This window comes from Babylonia areolata, chromosome 24 (assembly GCF_041734735.1).
Source record: "Babylonia areolata isolate BAREFJ2019XMU chromosome 24, ASM4173473v1, whole genome shotgun sequence".
Lineage (NCBI taxonomy): Eukaryota > Metazoa > Mollusca > Gastropoda > Neogastropoda > Buccinidae > Babylonia > Babylonia areolata.
The window spans coordinates 44451510-44464009 of NC_134899.1; the positions used below are offsets into that span (position 1 = coordinate 44451510).

General features: G+C 48.1%; 1 protein-coding gene across 2 annotated transcripts in view; it reads left to right on the plus strand.

The window, feature by feature from the left end:
• Positions 1-12500, plus strand: part of LOC143298924 (uncharacterized) — a 35352-nt gene that overhangs the window by 18245 nt on the left and 4607 nt on the right. For both annotated transcript variants that reach the window (XM_076611955.1, XM_076611956.1), the window contains 5 exons: positions 2855-2919; positions 6703-6780; positions 7319-7379; positions 8520-8664; positions 10398-10574. In XM_076611955.1, coding sequence (XP_076468070.1) covers positions 2855-2919; positions 6703-6780; positions 7319-7379; positions 8520-8664; positions 10398-10574 — 526 coding nt within the window. The remainder of the gene's footprint in view (positions 1-2854; positions 2920-6702; positions 6781-7318; positions 7380-8519; positions 8665-10397; positions 10575-12500) is intronic.

Below are 12500 nucleotides of genomic sequence, written 5' to 3' on the forward strand. Positions count from 1 at the left end.
TGCTCTCCCCTTGACTGCTCTCACTGCTCTCCCCATCACTGCTCTCACTGCTCTCCCCTCACTGCTCTACCCTTGACTGCTCTCCCCTTCACTGCTCTCCCCTTCACTGCTCTCCCCCTCACTGCTCTCCCCCTCACTGCTCTCCCCTCCACTGCTCTCACTGCTCCCCCCTTCACTGCTCTCCCCTCACTGCTCTCCCCTTGACTGCTCTCCCCTTCACTGCTCTCCCCATCACTGCTCTCACTGCTCTCCCCTTCACTGCTCTCCCTCTCACTGCTCTCCCCTTCACTGCTCTCCCCCTCACTGCTCTCCCCTTCACTGCTCTCCCCTCCACTGCTCTCCCCTTCACTGCTCTGCCCGTGACTATACTCCCCCTCACTGCTCTCCCCTTGACTGCTCTCCCCCTCACTGCTCTCCCCTTCACTGCTCTCCCCCTGACTGCTCTCCCCCTCACTGCTCTCCCCTACACTGCTCTCCCCTTGACTGCTCTCCCCCTCACTGCTCTCCCCCTCACTGCTCTCCCCCCTCACTCTCTCCCCTTGACTGCTCTCCCCCTCAATGCTCTCCCCTTGACTGCTCTCCCCTTGACTGCTCTCCCCCTCACTGCTCTCCCCTTCACTGCTCTCCCCTTCACTGCTCTCCCCCTCACTGCTCTCCCCCTCACTGTTCTCCCCTTCACTGCTCTCCCCCTCACTGCTCTCCCCCCTCACTGCTCTCCCCTTCACTGCTCTCCCCCTCACTGCTCTCCCCCCTCACTGCTCTCCCCCCTCACTGCTCTCCCCCTCACTGCTCTGCCCTTCACTGCTCTGCCCGTGACTATACTCCCCCTCACTGCTCTCCCCTTGACTGCTCTCCCCTTGACTGCTCTCCCCCCTCACTGCTCTCCCCCTCACTGTTCTCCCCTTCACTGCTCTCCCCCTCACTGCTCTCCCCTTCACTGCTCTCCCCCTCACTGCTCTCCCCATCACTGCTCTCCCCCTCACTGTTCTCCCCTTCACTGCTTTCCCCCTCACTGCTCTCCCCTCCACTGCTCTCCCCCTTCACTGCTCTCCCCCTCACTGCTCTGCCCCTCACTGCTCTGCCCTCCACTGCTCTCCCCCCTCACTGCTCTCCACTCACTGCTCTCCCCTTGACTGCTCTCCCCTCCACTGCTCTCCCCCTACACTGCTCTCCCCATCACTGCTCTGCCCTCCACTGCTCTCCCCCTCACTGCTCTCCCCCTCACTGCTCTCCACTCACTGCTCTCCCCTTGACTGCTCTCCCCTCACTGCTCTCCCCTCACTGCTCTCCCCTTGACTGCTCTCCCCCTCACTGCTCTCCCCTTGACTGCTCTCCCCCTCACTGCTCTCCCCTTGACTGCTCTGCCCTTCACTGCTCTCCCCTTGACTGCTCTCCCCCTCACTGCTCTCCCCTTCACTGCTCTCCCCCTCACTGCTCTCCCCTCACTGCTCTACCCTTGACTGCTCTCCCCCTCACTGCTCTCCCCTTCACTGCTCTCCCCTTGACTGCTCTCCCCTTGACTGCTCTCCCCCTCACTGCTCTCCCCTTCACTGCTCTCCCCTTGACTGCTCTCCCCTTGACTGCTCTCCCCCTCACTGCTCTCCCCCTCACTGCTCTCCCCTTCACTGCTCTGCTCTCCCCTTCACTGCTCTCCCCCTCACTGCTCTCCCCCTCACTGCTCTCCCCTTGGCTGGTCTGCACCTCACTGCTCTCCCCTTCACTGCTCTCCCCCTCACTGCTCTCCCCTTCACTGCTCTCCCCTTGACTGCTCTCCCCTTGACTGCTCTCCCCCTCACTGCTCTCCCCCTCACTGCTCTCCCCTTCACTGCTCTGCTCTCCCCTTCACTGCTCTCCCCCTCACTGCTCTCCCCCTCACTGCTCTCCCCTTGGCTGGTCTGCACCTCACTGCTCTCCCCTTCACTGCTCTCCCCCTCACTGCTCTCCCCTTCACTGCTCTCCCCTTGACTGCTCTCCCCTTGACTGCTCTCCCCCTCACTGCTCTCCCCCTCACTGCTCTCCCCTTCACTGCTCTGCTCTCCCCCTCACTGCTCTCCCCCTCACTGCTCTCCCCTTCACTGCTCTCCCCCTCACTGCTCTCCCCTTCACTGCTCTCACCCTCACTGCTCTCCCCCCTCACTGCTCTCCCCCTCACTGCTCTCCCCCTCACTGCTCTCCCCCTCACTGCTCTCCCCTTGACTACTCTCCCCCTCACTGCTCTCCCCTTCACTGCTTTCCCCCTCACTGCTCTCCCCCTCACTGCTCTCCCCTCCACTGCTCTCCCCCTCACTGCTCTCCCCTTCACTGCTCTCCCCCTCACTGCTCTCCCCCTCATTTCTCTCCCCTTGACTGCTCTCCCTCTCACTGCTCTCCCCCTTCACTGCTCTCCCCCTCACTGCTCTCCCCTCCACTGCTCTCCCCCTCACTGCTCTCCCCCTCACTGCTTTCCCCTACACTGCTCTCCCCTTCACTGCTCTCCCTCTCACTGCTCTCCCCCTCACTGCTCTCCCCTTGACTACTCTCCCCCTCACTGCTTTCCCCTACACTGCTCTCCCCTACACTGCTCTCCCCTTCGCTACTCTCCCCTGCACTTCACTCCCTTTAATTTGTCACTGCTCTCCCCTCACCGTTCTTGCTTTTTGCCCTCCCCTTGTTACTCTCGTTTTCAATACCTTCCCTTTCCCAAACTCTCCGCTCGAATATCCTTCTCTTCACTGCTGTCACCTTCACCACTCTCGGCTCAAGCCTTCTCTGTTTTCCCCTTCACTGGTAAGAGGGAAATTCAAAAATATGTGCAGCAGCACAAAACATTTTGTGGAGGGCGGTGCCTTGATGTCAGTGTCTTGGACTGTTGCAGGACTATCGTGACATCTTCGCTCTCTCTGACGACAGGAATAACCCCAGGCACCTGGACATCTGCAGGTATGGAGAGCTGGAAAGGTTTGGCTGTTCGTCTGTCCGTACGCTTGTCTGTCCCTCCGTCCATCTGTCTATACATCCTGTAATGTTTTGGCTGTGCGTCTGTTTGTATGTCTACCTGAGTTCCCCAAGTTTGATCCCCGACGCAGCTGGTAGGTGGATAGGGTGGACATTTTTTCGTTCTCCCAGGTCAGCATATGCCTTGACCTGCTAGTGCCTGAACTCCCTTCGTGTGTATGCGCACGCGGAATATCAAATGCGCACGTTAAAGATCAAGTAATCCATGTGAGCGTTCGGTGGGTTCTGAAAACAAGAATGAACCCAGCATGCACACCCCCGAAAACTGAGTATGGCTGCTTACATGGCGGTGTAAATAAACAGGAAACAATCATACGCATAAAATGTTGATGTTTGTGTGAGTGAGTGTGTGTGCGTGACTGAAAGCTGATTGAATAAAACAGGAAACGAATGATGAACGCCCTGTGACAGCTGTCAGTCTGTTCTACCCAGGTAGGCAGACTGTTGTGTAAATGACCCCGTGTTTGTAAAGAGCTTAGAGCTTGGTGTCCGACCGAGGATAGGTGCTATATAAGTATCCATATCATATCATATCACATCACATCACATCACATATCAAATCACACCACATCACATCACATCACATCACATCACATCACATCACATCTCATCTCATCTCATCACATCATATCACGTCACATCACATCACATCACATCACACCACATCACATCACATCATATCACATCACATCACATCACGTCACATCACATCACATCACATCACATCATATTATGTCATGTCATGTCATATAATATAATATCATATCATATCATATATTTCATATCATGTCATACCATATCATATATAATGTCATGTCATATCATATCATATCATATCATATCATATCATATCATATCATCATATCTGTCCATCTACGTATACGTCCTTTAATGTTTTGGCTGTTCGTCTGTTTGTATGTTTAGCTGTCCATCTGTGTAAACATTCTTTAATATTGTGCCTGTTGGTATGTTGTCTGCCTCTCTATATGTGTACACATTCTTTAATATTGTGCCTGTTGGTGTGTTGTCTGCCTCTCTATATGTGTACACATTCTGTGATATTCTGCCTGTTGGTGTGTTGTCTGCCTCTCTATATGTGTACACATTCTTTAATATTGTGCCTGTTGGTGTGTTGTCTGCCTCTCTATATGTGTACACATTCTTTAATATTGTGCCTGTTGGTGTGTTGTCTGCCTCTCTATATGTGTACACATTCTTTAATATTGTGCCTGTTGGTGTGTTGTCTGCCTCTCTATATGTGTAAACATTCTTTAATATTGTGCCTGTTGGTGTGTTGTCTGCCTCTCTATATGTGTACACATTCTTTAATATTGTGCCTGTTGGTATGTTGTCTGCCTCTCTATATGTGTACACATTCTTTAATATTCTGCCTGTTGGTATGTTGTCTGCCTCTCTATATGTGTACACATTCTTTAATATTCTGCCTGTTTGTATGTTGTCTGCCTCTCTATATGTGTACACATTCTTTAATATTGTGCCTGTTTGTATGTTGTCTGCCTCTCTATATGTGTACACATTCTTTAATATTGTGCCTGTTGGTATGTTGTCTGCCTCTCTATATGTGTACACATTCTTTAATATTGTGCCTGTTGGTGTGTTGTCTGCCTCTCTATATGTGTACACATTCTTTAATATTGTGCCTGTTGGTGTGTTGTCTGCCTCTCTACATGTGTACACATTCTTTAATATTGTGCCTGTTGGTGTGTTGTCTGCCTCTCTAGATGTGTACACATTCTTTAATATTGTGCCTGTTGGTGTGTTGTCTGCCTCTCTAGATGTGTACACATTCTTTAATATTGTGCCTGTTGGTGTGTTGTCTGCCTCTCTACATGTGTACACATTCTTTAATATTCTGCCTGTTGGTGTGTTGTCTGCCTCTCTAGATGTGTACACATTCTTTAATATTGTGCCTGTTGGTGTGTTGTCTGCCTCTCTAGATGTGTACACATTCTTTAATATTGTGCCTGTTGGTGTGTTGTCTGCCTCTCTAGATGTGTACACATTCTTTAATATTGTGCCTGTTGGTGTGTTGTCTGCCTCTCTATATGTGTACACATTCTTTAATATTGTGCCTGTTGGTGTGTTGTCTGCCTCTCTATATGTGTACACATTCTGTAATATTGTGCCTGTTGGTGTGTTGTCTGCCTCTCTATATGTGTACACATTCTGTGAAGTTTCTCAGTTCGTCTCTTCTTTTGTTTACTTGGCCGTGTGTGACGGGCGCAATAGCCGAGTGGTTAAAGCGTTGGACTTTCAATCTGAGGGTCCCGGGTTCGAATCACGGTGACGGCGTCTGGTGGGTAAAGGGTGGAGATTTTTACGATCTCCCAGGTCAACATATGTGCAGACCTGCTAGTGCCTGAACCCCCTTCGTGTGTTTATGCAAGCAGAAGATCAAATACGCACGTTAAAGATCCTGTAATCCATGTCAGCGTTCGGTGGGTTATGGAAACAAGAACATTCCCAGCATGTACACCCCCGAAAGCGGAGTATGGCTGCCTATATGGTGGGGTAAAAACGGTCATACACGTAAAAGCCCACTCGTGTGCATACGAGTGAACGTGGGAGTTGCAGCCCACGAACGCAGAAGAAGAAGAAGAAGTCCATGTGTGTATGCATTCTGTAAAGGTTTGGTTCTTCGGTTCGTGTGTCTGGGGAAGCAATGACATCTGTCTGTCTGTCAGTCCATCTGTGTATAGATTCGTTTGTTTGTTTATTTGTTTGTTTTTCAGTCGATGGCTGTTTGTGAGTAAGTACATTTGGGAGTCAGTGTCCGTGTGACAAGACGCTGAGCGCTGTTGTCAGAAAATGTGCACACAGTCAGATAACATCCAACAGTGGGGAGAGAGAGAGGTGTGCTTATGAACTCAGACATGTTGTGTGACGTGGGAAACTTTGTGAATTCATTGAGCTAATGTTGAAAAATGATTATGAAGCATGGATATTATTGTGATCAAGAGTGAACAAGAACACCGATGGTCTACTGTTCGCTGACGTTGACAGGAAGGGGTGTGGCCCGTCTGATCGGGAACATGGATAATCAAAGCATGGATAACACTGTTTGATGGGGGCACAATATCCTATTTGTGGTAACTCGCAGAAACTGTCAACTCCATATCCGATTCTTCAACCGGCTCAAAGCAGGGAATGAAAAAGGAAAGGTAATATGAAAAAGAAATACAATGATTTTGTAACACTTTTTGTAACACTTTTTTTTTTTTTAAAGAATGGGTTCTAAACATCTTTCTTTTTTCGTGAATAAATCCAGTTACCAATGGGAGATAATAAGACGATACTGTTACCAAACCTGAAAGAGAACATGGATAACAGGAAGCTGACCCCGGAATGTTGGGGCGGTTGTGAATGGCCCTGGATATACAGGCACATGGATAATCTGACGACAGTGACCTCAAACCATCGTGCGGTTGTCAATGACTATAGTCAGGCACATGGATAATCTGACGACAGTGACCTCAAACCATTGTGCAGTTGTCAATAACTATAGTCAGGCACATGGATAATCTGACGACAGTGACCTCAAACCATTGTGCAGTTGTCAATGACTATAGTCAGGCACATGGATAATCTGACGACAGTGACCTCAAACCATCGTGCGGTTGTCAATGACTATAGTCAGGCACATGGATAATCTGACAACAGTGACCTCAGACTGTTGTGCGGTTGCAGGCAGCACATCGTCTTCCGGCACTTTCCAATGCAGAAACTCTTGGAGAATCCTGGAACCTGGAGCATCAACACTTACAAGTCGGTCTGACTGTCCGTCTGTCTGTTTGCTTGCCTCGTTATCCCTCATTCTGTATCTGTCTGTTGCTGTCTCTTTCTGTCTGTCTGTCGCTGTCTCTGTCTGTCATTGTATCTGTATGTCTGTCTGTCTCTCTCTCTGTGTCTGTTGTTGTCTCTGTCTGTGTGTCTGTCTGCCCGTCGCTGTGTGTCTGTCGCTGCTCTGTATGTATGTATGTATGTATGTGCGAGCGCGTATCTCTCTCTCTCTCTTACTGCTAATTTTCTTTCCTGTATCCTTATCTTCCTCTCAATTTCGACTCTCTTTGCCACCCACCACCTCACCCTCTGTGTGGTTGTGTGTGTGTGTGTGTGTGTGTGTGTGTGTGTGTGTGTGTGTGTGTGTGTGTGTGTGTGTGTGAGAGAGAGAGAGAGAGAGAGGTAGAGAAAGAGAGAGGGAGGAGCGAGAGAGAGAGAGAGAGGCAGACAGACAGACAGACAGCGAGAGAGAGGAGGGGGGTGGGAGAAAGAGGCTGACTGATAACAGACACTGTTCCAACAGGTACGGAGAACTGATGGCCGCTGATCTTCACAAAGTGGACTGGATCTACATCATCAAGTCGGTAAGTTTGTCTGACAGTACGACACAGGACAGGACAGGACAGCTAGGACAGGACAGGACAGTACAGCTAGGACAGGACAGGACAGGACAGCTAGGACAGGACACGACACGACAGGACAGGACAGGACAGGTCAGGTCAGGTCAGGACAGGACAGGACAGGACAGCTAGGACAGGACAGGACAGGACAGCTAGAACAGGATATGACAGCTAGGACAGGATATGACAGCTAGGACAGGACAGGACAGGATATGACAGCTAGGACAGGACAGGACAGGATATGACAGCTAGGACAGGACAGGACAGGACAGTACCAGACAGGACAGGACAGCTAGGACAGGATATGACAGCTAGGGCAGGACAGGACAGGACAGCTAGGACAGGACAGGACAGGACAGCTAGGACAGAACAGCTAGGACAGGACAGGACAGCTAGGACAGGACAGGACAGCTAGGACAGGACAGGTCAGGACAGCTAGGACAGGATATGACAGCTAGGACAGGACAGGACAGCTAGGACAGGACAGGACAGGACAGCTAGGACAGGACAGGACAGCTAGGACAGGACAGGATAGGACAGGACAGGACAGCTAGGACAGGACAGGACAGGACAGGACAGGACAGCTAGGACAGGACAGGACAGCTAGGACAGGACAGGACAGGACAGGACAGGACAGCTAGGACAGGACAGGACAGCTAGGACAGGACAGGACAGGACAGGACATGTATATTTCAGGAAACCCCGCGGTGTACATGTAAAAAAGAAAAGTCATCCATGTTGTAAACAGAGTCTACTGCGAATTTGACACCTGCACACATACACAAAACACAGACACATGCAGATACATACAGACACACAGACAGACACATAGACACAGACACAGACAGACAGACAGACAGACACACAGACACACCACACACACACACAGAGTAGACTAAACCTACTATTTTACCATGTACACACACACACACACACACACACACACACACACACACACACACACACACACACACACACACACACACAGACTGTGACTTGATGGTATAATTATGCTTAATAGACCGCTGGAGAGTTCCGCGGTCATCTGATGTGTCTGAATGAGTCATGTAGTGGTGATGACGTAGGAGTGATGACGTGTGGCAGGGGGAGGCGCGCGTGCTGAAGTACGTGGAGACGAACAGCAGTGACGTCAGAGGGAGGAGGAGGAGGGTGCAGGCTCTGCTCAACCAGCAGTGCCCCTTCCACAGGAAGAGACAGCTCCTCAACTTCATGGAGGACCGACACCGTAGTCAGGACACTAACCATTCACCCCTCCCTGTCTGTCTGTCTCTGTCTGTCTGTCTCCCCCTCTCTCTCTTGTGTTCGCATTGATGGTTTTGATGTGCAGGCATAAATTCATATTTCATGATTTATGAATTATGTACTTTAGTATGTGTTTGTATTGATATGATGTGTGTCGATGTTACATATATAAATATTTATCACATGATTTATATGCACTTTGTTTTCTGTGTACTGTCCAAACCTTAGAGACGAACGACTGAAAAAAAGGGCACATTACCCCCCTCTCACATGTACTTTAACCTAATGATAAAGTGCCAAGGTGTCCCTAATCTCTTAACAGTTTATTTTGTTTCAGTTCTGTTTTTCCTTTCTGCTCCATTTTATGTTTTGCACCATTTTGTTCTGAATAGTACCCATTTTATCACTAGAGCTTTACAGCTAATGACATTAAACATTTCAGTGTTCAGTGTGCTCTCTCTCTCTCTCTCTCTCTCTCTCTCTCTGTCTGTCTCTCTGTCTCTGTCTCTGTCTCTCTCTCTCTCTCTCTGGAATGGATTTCAGCTAACAGCGTCAGCGAGCGAAACGGAACGACCTGTGAACGCAGTTTGTACTCGTAAATGCTTGGCAATTATTGTAAGGAGGGTTATTAGTGCTCAGTGGATTTTTCGGTTTTATACCCCACAGTTTAATCCTTCTTCTTCTTGCTCTTATTCTTCTTATTGGTCTTCTTCTCCTTCCTGGTTATTGGTAGAGAGAGAGAGAGAGAGAGAGAGAGAGATTCCAGCTATTCTTCTCACCTTTCTTTTTTCATTTTTATTATTGTCTTTTATTTGTTTTTATCTTTATTATTTTTTGCGTGTTCTGTGTAGTTTAATGGGCAGAATTGCAAAAAAAAGGCCTTTGCTGTGCCTAATCTTTTTTCTTTTTCTTTTTTTTTTAACCATTAACGATTCAATCGGTTTGGTTCTTCTTCTTCTTGCGGTTGTTGTTATTGTTATCATTATCATCATCATCATCAACATCATCATCTTTATTACTATGATGATGATGTTTATTATTATTATCATTGTTGTTGTTACTTGTTATTAGTTGTTGTTGTGGTTCTTGTTATTATTGTCATTATCATTAGTAGTAGAAGTATTGTTGTTGTTGTTATCATCATCATCGCTATTATCACTTTTATTATTATCATCACCAGTTGTTACTATTGATATTGATGTGCCTGGTGTGGTACCGGTGGTCAGTCCTTTTCACGAAGAGGATAGGATAACTGATTATGGTTATCATAGTGATGACGAGGATAACTGATGATGGTTATCACAGTGATGACGAGGATAACTGATGATGGTTATCATAGTGATGACGAGGATAACTGATGATGGTTATCACAGTGATGACGAGGATAACTGATGATGGTTATCACAGTGATGATGAGGATAACTGATGATAGTTATCACAGTGATGACGAGGATAACTGATGATGGTTATCACAGTGATGACGAGGATAACTGATGATGGTTATCATAGTGATGACGAGGATAACTGATGATGGTTATCACAGTGATGACGAGGATAACTGATGATGGTTATCATAGTGATGACGAGGATAACTGATGATGGTTATCACAGTGATGACGAGGATAACTGATGATGGTTATCACAGTGATGACGAGGATAACTGATGACGATGACGAGGGTGACGAGGCGATGCACCTGATGACGACGTCACTGTTTCAGTACGCTCGTCGTACCAGGCCCAGAGTTACCGGCCCTGCGCGTCCCGCAGTCAGCCCCGCCTCCGCTCGGCTCCTCCTCCCCCCTCCTCCTCCTCCCGCATCCGCCCCCACTCCACCCCCCTCCTGCCCTCCCGCGCCAAGCTCTCCCTCTCCACCTCCACCTGCACCCCAACGCTAGGTGAGGTGTGTGTGGATTGTTCCGCACGTTCCCTGTTGTCTGAATGTCTGTCTGCTTCTTTTAACTGGTTTTCTCTTTGTCTGTCTGTCTGTCTGTCTGTCTAGTTCCCTCTCTGTCTCTGTCTCTCTGCTCTGTCTGTCTGTCTATGTCTGTCTCTGTCTCTGCCTCTCTGTCTCTTTCTGTCTCTATCTCTCTCTCATGTCCATGGGTTAGAAAATTGTAAACAAGTCGCTAATTTTGTTCGCACCTTCAGAGGAGGCTTTGGCTTTAATTAAACAGCAAAATTCAGTCCTGTTGAATCTTGTCCATTTCAGTTCAACTCAATTTATTTTTCAATTCGCTGTCCCTGTCTGTTTGCCTCTCTCTCTCTCTCTCTATCTGTCGCTCAATTGGGGCTTTGGCCATAAATGAATGAATACCCCCCACTCTCTCTCTCTCCCTCCCTCCCTCCCCCCCCCCTCTCTCTCTCAACGTACCAAAGTGTCCCTTCATATGTCTAGACTTAAAGCACAATACTTGTGTGATAGAATCTGTAAGGGGTTGGACGTCTGACCCAGTGTTCACCAGTGGTCAGGGTTCAAGGCCCTCTGTCGGCACAGCGTTGTGTCCTGGGGAAAGGCGCTTTACCTCGACTTTCCTCACTCCACCAGGTGTGTAGACCTGGTCCGGACTTTGATTGGGGAGGGTTAACTCACTCAGTACGGCCAGTCCTCTCTTCTCCTCTACACGGACCCCTCGGATGTCCAGTGGGTGTCTCAGTGACCCAACCTTTAGCTTCCGTCGTCAGATTTGTGGTATTCTTTGTCAACATTCACCTCTTCAGTACAAGAGCCTTCCGCTTGCAATATTTTGATGGTGGTAATTGGGGTGAAACGCTGTTAACGTCGTCTCTTTCGCCGTTCGTATGGAGAGAGTAAACTCTCTCCATACGAACGGCGAAAGAGACGACGTTAACAGCGTTTCACCCCAATTACCATCATCAAAATATTGCAAGCGGAAGGCTCTTATACTGAAGAGGTGAATGTTGACAAAGAATACCACAATTCTGGCGATATAAGCTAAAGGTTGGGTCATTCAGACACCCACTGGACATCCGAGGGGTCTGTGTAGAGGAGAAGAGAGGACTGGCCGTACTGAGTGAGTTAAGGGGGGACACGGCAGTGCAAAAGAGACCAAAATGAAGATTTTTCATGATTTGTGTTCTTGATGGATTTTGATTCTTGAACAGCTCGTCTATCATATGCATAAGTTTTCCCCACTGTAAAGATGTCTTTAACAATGAAAAAATTGCCAATGAAGATTGCTTGCTGAATCACGAAAGTGTTTATTTTGTTCAATTTCGACGCAAGTCGTCAAGTTTCTGGCCTTGACAACATACCTTGGACTTGCTCAATGATGAGTAAACCTACAACCATGAGACTTTGCATGATTGTTTTATGACATGTTATTGAAGTTTTATCATGAGTATGTATGAAAATTCTCTGGGTTTTAATTCATAGCAGTTCCAATCTTTTTACCCATTGTAAATTTTGAGGATTTCGCAATACCCAAAATTTAAAAAATTCATAAAAAGTACAATAATTGAAGAATCAACACAATCTCACGTGAAAATGAAGATAATGTCATTGTGTATCAAGTCCACATAACAAAAAGTGTCTGCATGCACCACAAAGACCACAAACCCGATTTCTTTGATACATTGTTTGGTGGCCATTTTGATTCGTTTCCATAGCAACGGGTATTCACAGAAATCTAAGAACACTTTTTTTGTGATCCACAAGTGATTATACAGCTAGTAGACACGTGGAAAGGAAAGAACTGGACCGGCCTCGCCTTCTTACACCTTGCCCCTCGACACAGTGGACATGGCATCACCGCCCAGGTGGCCGTGAAAGTCTGTGGCGCCTTTGATAGGGAGGGTGTATG